At 60.9% G+C, this 18,161-nt stretch overlaps 1 protein-coding gene across 2 annotated transcripts; it reads right to left on the reverse strand.

Moving 5' to 3' along the window:
- Window positions 1–1,736: 1,736 nt before the first annotated feature.
- GTF3C5 (general transcription factor IIIC subunit 5) lies at window positions 1,737–13,937 on the reverse strand. Of its 2 annotated transcripts, none has more exons than XM_036420409.2 (11): window positions 13,554–13,937; window positions 12,496–12,715; window positions 11,127–11,325; window positions 8,441–8,636; window positions 7,331–7,435; window positions 6,172–6,286; window positions 5,681–5,761; window positions 5,446–5,543; window positions 5,099–5,181; window positions 4,373–4,515; window positions 1,737–3,795 (listed from the first exon to the last, which is right to left on the reverse strand). In XM_036420409.2, the coding sequence occupies exons 1-11, from the start codon at window positions 13,704–13,706 to the stop codon at window positions 3,626–3,628; spliced, it is 1,563 nt and encodes a 520-aa protein (XP_036276302.1). In that variant the 5' UTR covers window positions 13,707–13,937; the 3' UTR covers window positions 1,737–3,625. The 2 variants fall into 2 exon arrangements, with proteins under 2 accessions (XP_036276302.1, XP_036276300.1); XM_036420407.2 differs by having other exon boundaries at window positions 5,446–5,546.
- Window positions 13,938–18,161: the final 4,224 nt, after the last annotated feature.

Raw genomic sequence — 18,161 nt, forward strand, 5'->3', positions numbered from 1 at the left:
GGGAAACGCTGTCTTCGCCCCAGTAATGAGTCAAGTGTTCTCCACCCGGCCACAGAGGGCTCCAGCCAGGCCTGGCACGGAACGCTTGCATCGTTGCAGGTTGGGCTGATGGACCCCCCCATCCCGTGCACAAATTTCATGCTCGGGACCTCTAGTGTATATATATGTAACCCTGCTGGTGTGTTACGATCTTCATTTTTAAGAAATTAAATTAATTAAAGGAGGTAATTCTGAATGGGGACGGGGACTCGTGTGCTGAGGGTGCTCTGGACCGCACTGTTGATAGGCATTGAGGAGGAAGGGAAGAGGGCCGTGCCCTATGTTTTAATGACGGGGGTGGTTACTCACTTCGCATGTGTACATGCGCCTGCACAGGGTCGGCGACATAGACGCTGAGTGAGCTTGCCCGGAAGTATCCCAAGGAGGCGACAGTGTCCCGCAGGGAGAGATCCCCGCTGGCTTCTGCGGCAAGTGGGGTGCTTCCTGCTAATCTTGCTTTCGGAAGCTGACTTTAGAGGCATTCATTTCACCGGGGCTGGGGGACTCGGTTGGGGCTGAGAGGACTGGGTGCCGACATCTTGTGGCTATGGGCGTTGCCAGCTTTATGGCGGAGTGATGGTCAATTTGCATATTCCCTCTTTATTAGATAGGATGTTTTCATTGACTTCAGAGGAGATTCGGCCAATGCTTGAAGTCCAGCAAAGATGCTCTCCCTGACCAACCTCTGGGCTCCCTGAGGCGTTTCCCACAGATCTCTCACAAAGCCGGATCGGATCACTTCTGCATCCCCTCGGCTCCTCAGCCTCCACCGATCCTGGTGCTCTGGTCACTGCGGGTGTCTTCACCCAGGACCCCGTTGGCCGGAATGGCCCGTACCCTGGGTCCCGATGAGTCACTTCCCACCACGGGCCGCCCTGCTCCTTGGCTGGAGCACCCCCTCGCCCACCCGCTATAGAGGGAGCTCGGGCCCACAGAGGTCTGCTCCCTGTTGCAATAGTCCTGAATAAAGTCTGGTTTTGCCACTTTAACTTCTGTCCGCTCTGATTTTGCTTGGACAGTGATGGTGCCGTGACTCAGCTAAGGTCGGAGTCATGGCTGGACTCTCGGACCTCTCACACCACGGCCCAGGGTACACCCCTGAAGACTGTCCTCACTCCCATCTCATCGGGGATCCACTGGTGAGCCAACTCCTGAGCCACAGCTCTGGGTGACAGTCCTCTGAAGCATGGTAAGGACCAATTTGTTTTTTAGTATGTTTTTATTGGTTTCAGAGAAGGAAGAGGGAGAGAAACATTCATGAGAATCATTGATTGGCTGCCCCCCAAATACTCCCCACTGGGGATTGAGCCCACAACCCGGGCATGTGCCCTTGACCAGAATCAAACCCAGGACCTTTCAGTCTGCAGGCCTATGCTCTATCCACTGAGCCAACCAGCTAGGGCAGTGGCCGGCAAACTCATTAGTCAACAGAGCCAAATATCAACAGTACAATGATTGAAATTTCTTTCAAGAGCCAAATTTTTTAAACTTAAAACTTCTTCTAACGCCACTTTTTCAAAATAGACTCGCCCAGGTCAAGAGGCTGGCTTAGGGCCCAGGTCAAGAGGCTGGCTTAAGGCCCAGGTCAAGAGGCTGGGATAGGGCCCAGGTTTCCATGGAAGAAGCTGGGTTGGAGTCTTAAGCTTCTCTCTGCAGAGGCTGGTCCACATGTGGGCCCCGGTGTTCTCTGCTTTTTGGTATAAAGGTGTTAACATGGGAGCATCTCATTGGTGGAAAACCCTTCTCGAACCCCTGCTGAGTATGCACGGATGGGCGGGTTTGCATGTTTTTCTGTGTGAAGATTGCATGACTGTTGTTGGGTGCGTGGAGGGTCTATGGGTTCCCAGAAGTCTATGCTAACTTGGGTAACTGGGCTGGAGGTATCGGGTTCTGAACTGACAGAGCTGACCGAGTAAAACTCACCCACTGACTTAACGGCACACAGAACTGAGGCAAATCCTTAGAATGACTTCCCTGAAGGCGCAGTCTGTGCAGGCAGACCCACCTGTGCTGACCCCACAGCAGGCAGGCACTGCCACTCAGACACTGGGCCGCCCTGGCGCTGCCGACAGCGTGTGGCCAGAGGTGTCTTCACCAAAGGTGTCTGTGTGCCTCCCAGAGTGGCCTCACGTCACCCCGTGTCCTGTGACATGCCCTCTGGTCCTCCCCGCCTTCCGGCCACGCAGGCCGCACCTTCCTTGGTGTGGCAATGTCGAGAACCCACTCTGGGCACCGAGATAGGTGTTTGTTGCACCCCTGGTCCCCACTGGCCATTGCTGGGGTGCCACATCCTAAGCCCCGCAGTGGGGGGCACCTGTCCCGCTGTCTGAGGGAGTCCATGCCCAGCGGACACGGGGCAGCGGCACGCCGGGCACACAGGCTGGCAGCCCCCAGGAAGCCCTGCCCCCAGGAACCACGTGGCTGTCCAGCACGAGGCAGAAGGCCGAGGGGCGGCCGAGGGAGCCCAGCCGAGCTGGTCAGGCTCCCTTACCCGAGGGCCGCACAGTGGGTGCCTCCAGCAGGACGGCGAGCTGCCAGGGGAGAAGTTTGGAGCATGAACTCTACTCAGTTGTCTATTTCGGTGGGTACTTGGTATTTTCCACAAGAAAAAAGCTTTTCCAAAGTGGGATGTGTCAGGTTCTGAGTGAGGAGTCACCAGATACTTCTAAGTGTGGCAGGACCTGGGGGCCCGTCAGTGAGGCCGGTGCCAGTGACTCTGGGGAGGTCCCTGCCCGGCTGCCTTCCTCAGGCTGGCATAGGGACCGGCCGCTCCTGGAGGTGGGGACCAGAGGCCCTGAGGGTAACACGTGGGACGGGGTGGGGTGGGGAGTGTGGGCCTGGGCCCAGCCTGCCTCTGGGAGAGCTGCCCCAGAAGTGCTGGCTGTGCCATCTCTGGCAGCAGGGAGTGGGGCCATTGGGCGGGCGGGTGGCCAGCTTCTCTACAAGGCAGGTCCCGGGACGGAGCCCTGGGTCCCTGGTCTGTCCTGGAGGCTCCCCGAGACCCTGCCCTTTCGCTCCGGCAGCCGTGGGACCAGGGCCTATTTCTAGAGGCCCTGGAGCAGTGAGCGGTGAATGAACGCCGCTGTGGGGCCCTCTGGGCTGTGGGGCCCACCTGGCGAGGGCATGAGGCCTGTGCTCAGCTGTCCCAGCACCGCCCCACAAGACCACCAAGGAACAGTGATGGTCCAGCAGCCCACGGCCTCCACACCCCCCAGCAGGGGCTCTGAGCCACTCTAATACCAAGTCTCCTGGGGAAAGGTATTTAATGCCGGCAATGCCAGCTGGGCCTGCCTTTGCCAGGCTAACCCCAATTAGGAGGATCCAACGCAAGGACAGGCTCCAGCCAGCTGTGACCACACACCAGCCTCCTGGCCCCGTCCCTGCCATCAGTCATGAGACCCAAGCCAAGCTGACCCCCACCCTGGCGGCACCATCTCCACCTCCGGCTCTCGCTGGTGCCAACTGGTGGACTGTCCCGCGCGGCCCTGGCAGCTCACGCAGCTCCTCGGGCGCCTGCAGGGCTGCTCTGGCGACCGTCGCCGCTGTGGAGCCCTGGCTTGCCCCTGGGGTCACACGTGACCCTGCGTCACACGTAGTCCAGGATCTCGGTCTCCATCTCGTTCTCACTCCCGTCCGACGGCTTGAAGTCCTCCTCCTCTTCCTCCTCCTCCTCCTCCTCCTCCTCCTCCCCAGACTCGCCCGTCAGCTGCTCCTTCCTTCCCTCGCCATCAGTCTTGGCCGGGCTGGAGAAGAGGGCTGGCAGGAGACAGCGGGTGCTGAAGCAGGCTCCTGCCCCAGGCCCCAGGCTGGGCCCCTGGCCCACAGAACCAGCTCCTGGGCTCCAGCAGGAGCTACTGCGGAGCGTGGGTGCCGGGACCTGGCACTCTGGCATGTCGGACTGTGGAGCTGCATGCTTTGCACACCATTTCCCGAGGTGCCCGTGACGCCAGGTGGCACACTTTGAGTGTTTCTGGGGAGTGTTTCTGGGGAGAGGGCCCGCAGCCTGGAACAGGCTGCCGAGGGGCTGGGTCCCACACAAGACTAAGCACCTCTGCTCCGTCAGCCCAACTCAGCAGGTGCTCACGCCCCTCCTCAGGGGCCCAGCTGCCAGGGCTACCTGCCCCTCCCCACCGTCCACCCCGGCAGGCCCCACAGGGTGACAGGACCTGGCCCACTGCCCGTCTCCCAGGGCGGACACGGCGGGAAGGTGTGAGGGGGAGGCAGGTGAAGTGGTAACCATGACGGCCGCAGGCAGCCTGGGTGCTGGCCCCTGGGCTGGTGCCACCACAGAGAGGAGATCGGCAGAGGGACCCCGCCCCTCCCCCGGGCTCACCAGGCCTCCGGGCGCGGATGATCTGCCGGATCATGAGGGACATGGCGTTGCGCAGGTCGTCACTGGTCTTGGGCAGGCACCACCCGTCCCGCTCGGTGCAGCTCTCCTCGGCCCCGTCGTTGCGGTGAATGATCTTCTGCAACCTGGGGGGAGGGGGGAGCACGGAGTTCCACGGCAGCTCCTGCTAACGGGCCAGTGTGCGGCCAGGCGAGGGGCTGTGCTTGGAAAGCAGCGCTGAGAACCGAGGACGAAGCGGAATGAGCTTGCAGGACCGCTGGGCCCTGGGCTGTGCTCCCCGACCCTGAGGCACGGAGCGGGGTGCCCCCCCCCGGGCGTGGTGAGTTAGCTTCCGCACGCCTTCCCGCTGGGTCTAACGGGCCGCAGCTGCCCCGGCGCCCCTCCCTGGTTTCAAGGCAGCACTAGGAACAACCGGATTGAAGGTCTCGGGTTCTGGTCGGTTCTGAAGGGCTGGGGGCCCCATCATGAGCCCACACGTGGGCAGTGGAGGCGAGGCAGACGCCACAGGCACCACGTCCATGGCCAGCCCCGCCCCCTGCCTGGACCCAAGGGGTGGCCCCTGTCGACCCAGACACAGGGCTCTCCGGGCAGCACCTGAGCCCGGGAGGGAGGCTGAGGGGAGTGGACCTCGCAGGGAGCTCTGCTGCCAGCCTCACAGCCCGACCCTGCCCTCCGCCTCCCGCGGGCTTCGCGCCCTCAGCTACATACTCTTCCACGTTGAGGTCGCACAGCTGGTAGAACATCTGTCGGTACGGCGGCAAGGCGCCCTCCCGGAAGATGTAAACCGAGTCCTGCGCAAGAGGGGAGACGGGCACGTCAGGGGGAGCCTGCCCCTGGGCGGGCAGTGTTGGAGACACCCCTGGGCCACAGGAGTCACTGGTCCCTGCACCCAGTGGGGCGACAGGCCTGAGCCAGAGCAGGTGTGCAGAAAAGCCGCTCTGACGCCCTGGGAGGTCCTGGGAGGTTCGGACCGGAGCTGAGAGCCTCCTGCCAGGCCCGGGGCTGGCTCTGCTGTGCCGGCTGCAGTCTGCCCGCCCCGGGCTCCGGGCACCCACCTTGAGCTTGTACTTGTTGGAGGCCAATTTCTGCATGCCAGCTGCCCCGGATGGGTCCAGGCCCTGCTTCAGGTCTTGCATGGTGACAGGCTGGTTGGCTGCTAGGGACAACAGCGGTGCTTTGGAGTGTAGGGGTGCTACCCTGCCCCTCCCCAGGGATTGCTGGAAGCACCCTCCTGCCCCCCGCAGTCCAGAGGCCACCGGCCCAATGTGCAGAGCGCGCCGAAGCACTCACACGACTTCTTGACGGTGATGGGGAGGCTGTAGTTGTAGGTGCTGCGCTTGGCCTTCACGGGCATCTCGTTGGAGGTGTACCCTGCAGGCGAGGGGGTGTCAGGTGCGGGTGGGCAGAGCCCGTCTGGCACACGGCGCTGGCCTGACGCGACGGCCCACAGGGCTCACTGGGGCAGCTCCCGGGATGGGCCTGGGGCGGCAGGAGCCACCACGTTCCAGTGAGGGCCGGAGCTGGGGCGGGCGCAGTGGCTCGCTGCAGACACCGCCGGAGGCCCGGCCTGCCCCCCCCCGCCCCCCGCCCCCCGGGAGCCACAGAAAGCCCACGCGGAGTGGCTGTGGCTCAGTAACGAGGGTCAGGGTGGAGCCAAGCCCGAACTCGCACCTCACGTCCACCTCGTTCAGCCCTCCCCGGGGCGGCCTGCTCCCCGCACGTGGAACCAGCGCGCACAGGAACAGGAAGACCCCAGGAGAGGGAGCTGTAGTCATTCTTACCAGACTTCATTCCACAGCGGATCCGGAAATCAAGGACTTGGTAGATCTTGGCTTCCGGGTGCTTTCGGGGGTCGTAGCCGAATCGGATCCACAGGCTTCTCCAGGGACCCGTTATCTGGAGGCAGAGAAGGGGGAGTGGGAGGGGCCAAGGCCAAGGCCGGCTCCGCAGATGCACAGGCCAGGTGCCTGCCTGGGGCGGAGGGGAGGCTCCGAGGGCGGCAGTGCAACACCTCAAGATCTGAAGGACTAGGAGCCACATCAAGAGCCCACAGGTGGGCAGTGGAGGCGAGGCAGACATTCTCTGCAGCCCCCCAGCTCTGCCACGTGCTGTCCCCTCGGACAGGTCACTTGGTCTCCCCAAGCCTCAGCCTTCCTCTCAGGTGGGATGACATGAGCCCCCATAGGTGCTGTGAGGATAAACGAGATGAGGCCCGGGGCCTGGGCCACGGTGCCGGCCACAGGAAGTGCTTGGTGAACGCATCACTGTCCTCCTGAGGCGTGTGTCCAGAAAGCCCATGCGGAAGACAGACGGCGACTCTAAGTCTGGGTCCGAGCCCAGGTACCCACCCCTGTCACCACCCTGCGTGGGGCCCTCAGCACGCAGGGTTCCTTCCCCCAGCACCTCTGGGAGTCACAGTAATGACATCCCATCTCCATCCGCCTGGATGAGTCCAAGGGGGAGATTACCGGGCAGGAAGGGCCCTGAGCCAGTTAGGACTGTGCGCATCCAGAGGAGAATGAGGAGCCTGGGACAGTGCCCATCCCTCCCACCCCTCACTCCCCCCGTGACTGCTAGGAACACAATGAACCCCACTCAACCCAGGGAGGAGCCGGGCTCTGCAGACAGACAGGCCGGGCCTGGTGGCTCTGCCACTGGCTGCTGTGAAACCGCGACACCTGCACCAGGCTCCTCCTCAGCGGGAGCTGCCACCCGGGGAAGGCTGAGGTGCCCGCACAGCACTCGACCAGATCACTTAAAGGTGTAGAATCCCTTTGTGTAAAGTTATGAAATGACTCTTTAATCCTGCAATCACCCCAAGTGGTCGAGCATGCGGGTGGGTCAGGGACGGGGCGGGTCAGGGTGGCCTGCTCAGGCACCGAGAGGTCACCTCTGGGACCAGCACAGCCCTGGTGGGAACCAAGATGGCTGGGCACTCACCATGTAATAGGCCATGAAGGGCAGCAGGACCTTGAGCTTGTCAGGGTGGACGCTGATCTTGGCTCTGACGGCGTTGCGTGACCAGATGGGACGGATTTCGAACAGCTGGGGGAGGGGCTGAGGTGAGCACAGCTGTCCGCCCGCCCGCCCGCCGGCCAAATCAGGGGGGGCTGGGCCTGGAGGACCCTTCCCGAAGGGAGCCGGCGGAGGGCGGGCTGAGCCTCGGGGACCAGGCTCCAGGGCCGGGGCACACCTCGCTCATCCCTCCGCTCAGAAGCAGGGCTGCACACGTCCTGAAAGGACGAGGGACACAGCCTGTCCTTGTGCAGCTCACAGGGCAGCAGATGGCCAAAGGAGCCGGAGCTCTGGACCCCGAGTTGGCACAGCATGAAGGCCGAAGAGATGGCCTGGCCCAGGAGGACTAAAGGCCAGTGTGGCTCAGTGTGGCGGCCCAAGCAGGAAGGGGCCTGAGCCAGTTAGGACTGGGCCGTGTCCAGAGGAGAATGGGAACCTGGGACAGTGCTCCTCCCCCCTGCCCCCCCCCCCCCGCCCGCTCCCCCCGTGATTGCTAGCAGCTCAGCAAGGTGTCCAGTCCCTTTACGAAGCACTCCGTCCCCCGAGGACAGTGAACTGCCACCAGGGGCGCGCCTCCAGCGGCAGAGAGGTGGCTTCGCCGAGGCCCTGCTCTCCGCGCCTGCAGGACACCAGGGGCAGACCCAGCCCGAGTCCCTCAGCACCGCAGCCAGAGGGCAAGGCGAAGGCTTCCGCCCAGGGAGGCCTGGCCACCAACTGGCACAGGTAGGCTGTGCCACCTGGCACGCTGCAAACCCACGACGGGAGAATTTCCAGAAACCTCATTTCCACAGAAGTCTATCTGAACAATGCACGACTGTTCGCCGTCCAAAGGGACCCATCAGAGAATCCTAAATGTTTCCACCGTGCCAGTCAGGCTGACACTTGGCAAGGCTCTCAGACTGACGTCTGGAGATGAGAACATGCCGTGTGCTAACGAACCAGTTAAAGAGGTGGGCACTGCCAGCTGCCAAGAGTGAGGAGAGCCCGGCTGGGTCTCCGGGTGGCAGCGCAGGGGCGGGGCGGAGCGGGGCTCACCTTCCTCAGCTCCTCCTCCACCTTGCGGTCCATGGGGTTGGTGCAGACCCTCCTCCAGGTCTGCACTGCAGCCTCCATCGGCTGCTCGGGCACCTCGTCCCCCTCGAAGTTGACAAAGATGGCGTTGTGGAGGCGCCGGGCCCTGCTCAGGCCGATCAGATTCTCGCCTGAGATGGGGGGGTGGTTGTAGCCTTCCCTGGAGGCAGAGGCGCCCATGAGAACCAGGCACAGGCCCGGCCAGCCCGCCAAGCCCGTGACGCCAGCGGCCTGTCTGTGCACTTTCCCCTGGGGTCCGGGCCAGGGAGAGGTTCTTAGCGCCCGAGACCCGTCTGTCCTCAGGCTGAGCGCCGGGGGAGAGGGCGGCGGCCAACGGCCGCTTGGAGAGGCTGGGCCCGCAGCTCGGAGCTGGGCAAGGCCGAGTGTGCAGGAGGCTCCTGTCCCCAGGTGGGGGCCTCAGACTCAGGCCAGCACCCACCCGCCAGGCTAGACTAGGAACCGCCCAAAGGCCCCTCGGGCGGGGATGGTGACAGTTGCCACGCAGCCCCCCAGGGCCTGCAGTCAGGCCTCAGCGCTGCTCACTGGCTTTTCCAGTTCACTCACTCAGCCCTAACAGCCTGAGGGGAGGCCAGCCCTTTCCGTGAAGTAACGGAGCCGGTGAGGAGCCGCCCAGAGGCCGCACCTGTGCTAAGCATCCGACCTGCACTAAAGCAGGGACAGTGTGAGGGGCGCCCACGAGCCACCCCAGCTTCAACAGCCACCGTCACCCCGGGCTTCCTTTCCCCGGCACCACCCCATCGCACTGGCTGGCACACTTCATTCCGTGACTACTGCCTTTCCCACCGCTTCCTTTTTACCTTGGCGCTCTGTGAGCACCTGCCACTGCGTATGTATGAACACTGACCTCACTCTGGGAAACAAAACTAACCCCAGGATCTAGTCTGGGCCTTTTTCAAAGACCGTGACTCCAGTAAAACCTTCCTGCCACAGCAAGTGTCCTGGTCAAAGGCCCCCGAGACCAGGGACCCCCATGAGGAAGTGGCCCGCTGCAGGGACGGGGCTCCTGCACTCACTCAGCCGGCGGGAGGAGGGACCCGCCAGGCCGGCCCCCATCGTGTTCCCGGCAGCGAACAATCGGTGGCGGCGCTGGGAGGAAAGGCAGGTGCTTTCCAGGTGCCGAGAAACCCATGACCCTGTGGGGAGGGCGGAGGGCCTGTGGGTCCAAGGGCAGCTGGCCCTCCTCCTGGGGACGCTGTGGGGACACCGGGCCTCAGAGGACCTGGCTGGGCCGGCTGTGACCAACAGTTAACCTGGAAACGCTCTCATAGCCACGTCTTTTGAGCTCTTAGGGGAGAGGCACCGGGGAAATCCTGTGGGTGGGACTGCTTGGCAAACAGGAAAAGAACATCTGGAATCAAGACGGATTTGACCTGCTGCTCACCAAAATGCTGACCTCATTTTGGAGTGACCCCTTGGGGGGGGGGGTGTGTGTATTTTTGCATCTGAAGGTGCACACTTCTGGGGATGGGTTTCCAACTCCAAAGGTGACATCCCAATTCACTCTCCGTAGTGTGGGGGCAGCTCTGAGCACCGCCTCCAGGGGGTGGGGTGGGGGCGGCAGGGCCAGGGCTGGCTCTTTGACAGGGCCCGGCACAGCTGCTCTGCCTGGAGGCGCTGGTCCATGGGCTTGAGCACAGCTGACAGCGCGGCCAGCAGGGGGAGGTGGCCCTCGGCTACCAAGTCAGCAGGCACTAAAGTCCTCCAACTTGGGAAGCTAACATGCTATGGACAGCCCTTTAACGAGCATCTCCACCTGGGGCCATGTTTCCAGCCGTCCTTCTCCATTTGTTTCTCTGTTTTTCCTGATCTCACTCCCCCAAAGCTTCACCCACGGGTTGGTAAGTCCTCGCAGAGGCCTCTCCTGGGCCGGGCTGCCCTAGCCACCGGGGTTACTAGGAGGCCAAATCGCTACCTCCGTGGAGCTCACACCGAAATCGAGCCATTTAAAAAACTGTGCCCTTCTGTGTGTGATTAGAAAAAGGCAAGCATGCAAACACACACAGTGTGCAATGAGCAAGGCGTGGGGGTCAGAAGTGGGGCCCGGGGCTGCCATGTGGCCTGGACCAGCCCGTTTGCAGAAACATGCACAGGCTTCTGAGAGAGGCTGCAGCAGTTGCTTGCGGCGGCCACGCCATTCTTCTCCAATTGGGTTTCCTTTCTCCCCAATGCCATTCTGCCTTGGCTGCTACACGAAGGAAACCCACTCCTTCCTGTCACTGTGGCTGCTGGTCTCCAACAGAGCCATGGCACCCCCAGACCTGCCTTGCCCACAGCCCTGGGGTCTCTTGTCATTGGAAGCGTTCGTTTCCTTTACACGGAACAGCACTCTCACGGGCCTCGGGGGCACGCATGGTGGGGCCGGGACCTGTAACGGCCTAGGATGCGCGTCACCTGGCGTTTCTAACGCCCGGCACCTGAGAAGCCGCCTGAGGCAGAGATGCCGTCCCTGTGCTCGGGAGCTAAACCCAACGGCCACTTCTCGGCTGGAACCAAGCCGGAGCCAGGTCTCCGTCCTGTCAGGGCCTCCAGCTCACAGCACTGGCCGCCGCTCACCCAGGGCCCTCTCTGCCCTGCCCTGTGCGGACGCTTCCCGCCTCCGCTCGGTCCCTGCCATGGCGGGCGGGCTCACCGGTGCTGTGTCTCCGGGCGGTAGAAGTAGTCCGCCGGGGTGTCCAGCCGGGAGAAGATGGGCGGGGGGATGTAGAGCGGCAGCTCCTGGTGGAAGAAGTCCTCCCTCTCAGGCCTGACCATGAGCACCTTGTCGTACATGGACTTGTGCGCGCCACCCGCGTCTGTGTGCACAGCCAGGTACTGGAAGTCGGACATTCCTGGAGAGAGAGGCAGGCAGGTAGCCGGCACCGCAGCCAGGGTGCCCCGCACCAACGCCCGGTCTTCTTGGGGAGGTGCCAAGCCAGCGAGTGGTGGAGGCTGCCGGGCCTGGGTGGCAGCTGCACGCTGGCTCCACGCACTCGGCTCTGCCACCCCCCGTCGCTTGGATAAACGACATTTGGGGTGGGGTGTACGTGGGTGAGAATGAGGTCTGGGTCAGCGCTTCCCACGAAGCAAGGTGCCCTGACTCGCCTGGGAGCTGGCGAAATGTGGAATCTGAGACGACGGCACATTGCTAATGAGCTCCCGGTGAGGCAGGGCGCAGTGGCTGGCGAGGTGCTGGCTCAGTGAGATGGGAATGAAGTCACTGGACGCCTTGTCCTCGCAAGGACAGCCCTCGGTGACCAGACAACGCACCAGAGCGGCTCAGTCACAATGCCAACCCCTGGGGTCCCAGGTCCAGCTCCTGCTTCCGCTTCCTTCCTCTTTTTCTTTCTCCCCCTCCAACCTCCTCAATAATTCCTGTCTTCAGAGTCTGAGACCGGCAGCTGCACTAGAGGCTCCACAGTGCCCCCAGGCGGTGAGCTGGCCCCTTAACAGGCACCATCTCCCCGATCTTCACAAAGGCCTCAGGGACTCAGGGCCCCACAGTCAGGACAAGGAGACCGAGGCCGAGGAAGCCCAGGGGCCTGTATGAAAACCCCCGCAGAGCTCAGGAAGGCACAATGCCGAAATCCTGGTCCGTTCTCACACACACCCTCCCCCACCCCCACCCCGCGTTCCTGCCTCCCCACCAGTTGGCTAAGAATACAAGAAACATGAGGTTCTAAGGGGCTGAGGTGATCTGGAAGGCTTCCGAGGGGAGGCGGCGGCAGCAGCAGTGTGGACGGCGCAGGTTCCACAACACTGGGGGGGAGAGGGGGATTGAGAACTGGAGGCCTGTGGGCCTATGTGGCCCCCACAATAACTGAGTCAGGGCACCCCTCATGGACCTCCAGGTTCTCTAAGAGCCTGGCAAGGCCTGCAGGGAAGAAGCCCTCACCTCCAGCTCGGCAGGCCTGTGCAGTCCTGGCTCGTGTCCCTGTGTGACTGACCTATCAGGCTCCTGCAGGCAGTGGGGACACAGGCCCTGAGGTCACCGAGTTCGGTAAGAATGCACGGGTAGTTACCTTGGAATCTGTAAATGGTGGGGACGGTGCCAAGGATCTCCACGTCAAACGTGACCTGAGGGTGGGCCTCGGGCCCCGGCAGCCCCTCCTGCCGCTTCGTCTTCCTCCTGACCCGGAGCAGCAGGCTGCTGGTACTGAAGCGGTTGGCACACACGGGGTGGCAGTAGGGGTCCTTGGGCCGGAAGTAGAGCTCCAGCCTCTTGGTGGGGTCTCCATAGATCTGTGCCGAGGCCAAGGGAGACGGATGAGGCCGTGGCCAGCTAAGCGGCCGGCAGGGGTGACCCCGGTGGTGGGAGAAGGGCCGGGAGCTTGCGTTGCATTCAGAGCGCTTAGTCCCCCAAAGGCTCACTTGTCAGACCCAAGCACCGCGGAGGAAACGAGGGCGCCTCTTGCTGCTCAGCGGCTGGGAAGCTGCAGAGAATGACTGCCAGCTGAGCTGGGGTTCGGGAAGGCGAGAGGCACTTGCACAGAGCCTGGCACAAGGAAGCACTCACCCCGGCTCCCGTGTCCTGGTGGCCTTGAACTACCTGGCTTTCCTTGTAAAATGCGGACAGTGACAGTTCCCGCCCCCCGCCCCCCCAGGGTTCCAATGTGGACAGGATGCACGTCAAGCTCCTAGGACGGTGTGAACTGTTACTACTTTAACCCCAACAGCACAACACTTCGCCCCCCACCCGCGCCCCCTAGGGAGATCAGCGGCTCTTAATGTCCGGAGCCTCCGTTTCCACCCTGTGCAACGAGGACGTGGGGCCCAGCACACCCTGCGGGGCGGCGGGCGAGCTGCGTTCCGGGCCGGGGCGCCGAGGCTGCGGCTCATCCGAATAGGGGGTGCAGAGGACACCCCCTTCCCTCTCTGGGTCTCCCCGACAGTCCTTTCCCTCTGCTTCCAGGGAACAACGGGCTGCTCCTGGCGGCCTCCCTAGCAAAGCCCGCCCAGCGCCCGCCTAAAGCTCCGTTGCCAAGGAAACCGCACAGGTTCCCCCGGGACCCCGCCCCTCCGGCCGCGCCCCCACAGCTCCGTCCCTCCCGCGCGGTCCCGGGGCCTCCCGCTTCCGCACCCGAGAAACGCCTTCCTCGCCGCCCAGGGTGGACAGCATCTTGGACACGTCGCGCACCACGCCCGGGTACTCCACGCACACCATGCGCTGCTCGCGCCGCAGCTCCACGGGGATGGCGACCCCCGGCCCCGCGTCGGTCGCCCCGGCTGCCATCCCAGCGGGTCGGGCCCGGCCCGCGCGGTCCGTGCCTCCACGTGCGCCCAGAGGCCCTGCCTCGATGGTTCCGCGAAGGATTCGTTCCGGCCTCCCTCGGCGCTCGCGTCTCTCTCAGTCCCTGGGCTCCAGGGCCTCGGAGACAAAGGTCCGAGGGAAGGCCCCGCGGTTTCGCGGCCAACTACCCCTCGGTCCCGGCCATTGTGTTTTTAAAAAGTAAGGGGTTTGCCCGAGGGGCGGGGCAAGGGCCCGTCTCTTCCACTCACCCACGGCGGACCCACGGGCTGATAGGTCACCGCCCAGCTCGCTCTCGACGTTAGCCAATCAGAACCCAGAGACCGAGCCGCGCTCTTAGCCAATGAGCAGCCAGCTCCCTCGTTTTAGCCACTAAGGAAGCAGGACTAGGCCAAGTCCCGCCTCTTCCTCGGCGCTACCCTATGACAGCTCGGGGCCAGCCGCCAGCCGATACCTTCTTCCGGCGGAGCGGTGTTCTGGGGCCTGGGACCCCGCTCCTGCCCCCGCAGTTCCAGGACTGGCTTCCAGCTGTGCGAGGGGCCCGGGAAGTGGGTGGGATGTGGGGTCGGCCTGGAAATGGCGAGCGCGGGGGAACTGGGCTTTGTTTTTTTGTTTGTTTACTTTTTTTGGTTTGGTTCCCCCCAACCACCTTTTTTTTTTTTTTTTTTTTTTTTTTTTTTAGAGGGAGTTGCGCTTTGCTTGTTTGGCGGATGCCGCCGTCAGTCCTTCCTCTCTTAGTTCTTAAGCGCCTATGTTTGGGGTACTGATCATACCCTAACGGAAGCAGTAAGCTGTGTTGGGGGGCCCTAAGACCATTCAAAGACGTTGTGGGTGAGAAAGGGATTCAACGGAAAGGAACCACATGGGATGATCTGATCATAAAGGTCTAAATGGGCAGGTCATGGTGGTATTCACTCCTCAAGCGTATAACTTCTTTAGTAAGAGGTTTATCTTTGCCTTAAGTCCTTTCCGTTGTTTTGGGGTATCTAGGTTAATAACACCTTTGAAAAATGGATGTATGCACCTTCATACAGCACATTGCCTTGTTACTTATTCTGGAATCCAATCCCACTTACTTTGTCCCACCTTCATCCCTTAATTCCAAATGCATAAAATGAACTGCATATTGGTGATGGGAAGCGAGGGGGAAAAGAAACTGCAAAACTGTTACCCTCCAGAGCATTTGAGATCTTGTTTCCTAGCAATTGTCAGTTTGGCTCAAATTTTATAAAAACTCTTACAGCCCAGGTCGATGATGTGGTTAAGCATCGACCTGTGAACCAGGAGGTCACAGTTCGATTCCTGGTCAGAGCACTAGCCCAGGTTGTGAACTCCATCTTCAGTGGGGAAGGGTCAGGGCACATGCCCAGATTGTGGGCTCAATCCCCAGTGGGGGGCATGCAGGAGGCAGCCGGTCAATGATTCTCATCATTGATGTTTCTATCTAGCCCTCTCTGAAGTCAATACAAAATATATATTTTTGTAAAACTCAGTTACAATGAGCAAGTGTCAGAAAAAACTATAGGGAGCAGAGTGGGGGGAGATGAGTCACGGCAGGTGGGCGGACTTGTGCACCTGCAGCCCAGATGGAGCCATGGGACCTGCGTTGCCGGTACCCGGAAGCCTGCTCCTTTTACAGGGTCGAAGAAGTCTAGCTCAAGTTCATGAACATCTGTTCTCCTAGGAGCTTCATCGTTTCAGTTCATCCTGTCTTTTCATTGTTATGGTGGGAACAGTTTTACACGAGTTCCTCAGTCCTAGCTGAAAGAGTCTCTCTCTCTCATGTCTGTACCACCCAGAATGGGGCCCCTCTCATTTCCCCTCCCTTCCTCCCCCTCCATCCCCCTCAGGTGAAAATGTTTCCAACAGCCATTGTGATTACTTTTTCAATTTATTTTGTCTTATTTAGAAATCTCTTGGTTAATGTCCAAACGGGGGATTTTAAAATTATTTTCCTGTTGTGGACTTCTAGCTTAATTCCACCCACAGTCAGAGAACAGATTCTTTTTTTATATATAAATATATTTTATTGATATTTTACAGAGAGGAGGAAGGGAGAGAGAGAGCTAGAAATGTCGATGAGAGAGAAACATCGACCAGCTGCCTCTTGCACACCCCCTACCCAGGATGTGCCCGTAACCAATATACATGCCCCTGACTGGAATCGAACCTGGGACCCTTCAGTCCGCAGACTGACGCTCTACCACTGAGCCAAACCGGTCTCAGATGAGAACAGATTCTTTACGGGAAGGATTCAGTCCTTCCCTTAAACTTTCGTGTTAAGGGTTTCAAATATATCAGGAAATTGTGGATTCCGCAGGTGTCAGGTGCAATGCCCTTTATCCTTTCCCGGGTGTGCACGTGTGTGTGTGTGTGTGTGTGTGTGTGTGTGTGTGTGTGTGTGTCTGGCTCCCTCTATGGGAAATGTGTTGCAACTTGCCTATTTCTCGTCTTAGTTTTGTCAGTTTTGCTTTGCTTGTAATTGAGGTCCGTGTTCCGTACATACCAACTTAGAAATGCTACATATTCCTGGGAAATGGCCCTTTAAACCTCACAGAAGGGTTCTTCTTTATTTCAAGCAAAGTCTAAACCTGTGTGATTTTTCATATTGCCACAAGAGATTTGTTTTGGTTAATGCTTTCACCACATACGTCTTTTTCCACCTTTTCCCTTTCAGTCTTTCTGTGTGCTTGTATTTGAAGCCTGTCTCTTGTAAGCAGGAGGTAGTTGTGTGTTTTCTAACCTCCTGTCTAACATCCTCTGCCTTTGAACTGGAGCATTTAATGGTTTAACATTTAGTGTAAGGCCGATGTTCAGGGTGAGGCAAAAGTAGGCTTACCGTTGTTCCTATGGAAAATAATACAATAATGATAATAACAACAAGACAAGAATAAAACTGTTTCATGGACTCACAACTATGAACCTACTTTTGCCCCTGGACTTAAGTCTATACCTTTCGTGTGACTCTTCATCTTCTGTTCGTCCCATCTCTCCTATTTCCCTTTTCTCCCCTTCCTCTTCCTCTTTTGTACCAATTACATTTTATTGCTTTATGTTCCTTTCACTGGTTGCCCTCTGGATTATACTAGGAGTCCACAGGTGGTAGCTGAGAGACACTCCCCTCTGTGCCTTCCCTTTTCCCTCGGCCATCTATCATGGTGATTGCTCCGCGTCCATTCACACGTGGCTTCCTCATTCTTTGGGACAGACGCTCCCTGTCCCACTGCTGGCCGGGCGGGGCCTTGCTGGCCAGCCTCTGCGAGGGGCACTCGGGCTGTCTCCAGCCTTCTGCGGACAGGGCGGCGATGAGCCCTGTGGTGTGCCCTTTCCCAGCCCCTTTCCCAGCGGTCCAGTATCCGGAAGGCACTGTTGGGGCAGGTGTGTCAGATCTTGTGTGACTGTCACTAAATGTTCCCCCATTTATAATGTGTGCCCGGAGGCTGGGCCGCGTCCTGCGGCTCTAGCCCAAAACCTGGAGCTGTTTCTTCCCCACCCGCTGGGCAGCCCCCCACACCCTCCCCTGTCCCGGGGATGGAGCTTCACCACCTGGTGCAGGGCCCGTGATGCCTCCCCCTCCCCAGAAGCCAGAGGGCGCTTCTCTCCCTCAAATGCAAAGCGGATCCCTCCCCTCAGACTCGTGTGGCTCCCCATTGCAGGAGGGTAACCCCAAACCCTTTAACAGATTCTGGGGGTCCTGTTCCCTACCCCCCTAATTCCAAATTCCTGACCTTGGGGTTCCGCAGCCCCCCCTCCCGCCTCAATGCCTTTGTCCCCATCCTCTTCATCTCGGGGTACCCTCTGAGAAAGGGTGTCGCACTCTGTCCCCCTGTGAAGAGGCCCCTCTCCGGGACCCCCCTCCTGATTGCTGGTGGTGGCGGGTCTCTGGCCCGTTTTAGGCACTTTTCACAGACAGGGCCTGATGGGTGATGGCTAATGAGTGAACCTAGCCCGCCCCCCGCAGCCTCCTGCGGCCGGCCACCAGGGGGCGCTGTCCGCCTCGGGCCGAGCGGCCCTGGGCCCCTGCGGGGTCTCCGCGGCACATGGGGTGGGTGACCAGGAAGAAGGAAGGAGGGAGGAGGAGGAGGAAGGAAGGCAGGGAGGAGGCGGGAGGGGCATTGGGGCAGGTAAAGAGCGAGGGGCGGGGAATAGGGACAGAAGGGGGCTGCCATCCTGGACGCGGCCCGCGCCTCGCAGGCTGCTCGGCATGAGCCCGTTCCAAGGGCGGGCTCACCTGTGGATTCACCAGCGGAGGAGGCTCCCCAAAGCGCATCCGGCCCGGCCCAGGCGCGTCCGGCTGTCAATGGGGAGGGGGGGGGGAATGCGTGGGCCGGGCCTCCCCGCTCAGGGCGGCTGCAGCCGGGCCTCCGGGAGCCGGCGCTGCCCCGCAGGCGCAGCTGTGAGTGGGCTCCCTGGGGAAGCAGTTCTCAAACTGCTTCCATG

The sequence above is a fragment of the Pipistrellus kuhlii genome, unplaced genomic scaffold (genome assembly GCF_014108245.1).
Source record: "Pipistrellus kuhlii isolate mPipKuh1 unplaced genomic scaffold, mPipKuh1.p scaffold_m20_p_68, whole genome shotgun sequence".
In the NCBI taxonomy this organism is placed as follows: Eukaryota; Metazoa; Chordata; class Mammalia; order Chiroptera; family Vespertilionidae; genus Pipistrellus; species Pipistrellus kuhlii.

Excerpts from the sequence above, each read along its gene's own strand:
- GTF3C5 (XM_036420407.2), bottom strand. The coding sequence starts at position 13,706 with ATGGCAGCCGGGGCGACCGACGCGGGGCCGGGGGTCGCCATCCCCGTG. Across the intron at positions 7,436-8,440 it reads TGGAGGAGGAGCTGAGGAAG|CTGTTCGAAATCCGTCCCAT; the intron begins GTGAGCCCCGCT and ends CCCCTCCCCCAG. Across the intron at positions 6,287-7,330 it reads CCTTCATGGCCTATTACATG|ATAACGGGTCCCTGGAGAAG; the intron begins GTGAGTGCCCAG and ends CTCTGCCTCCAG.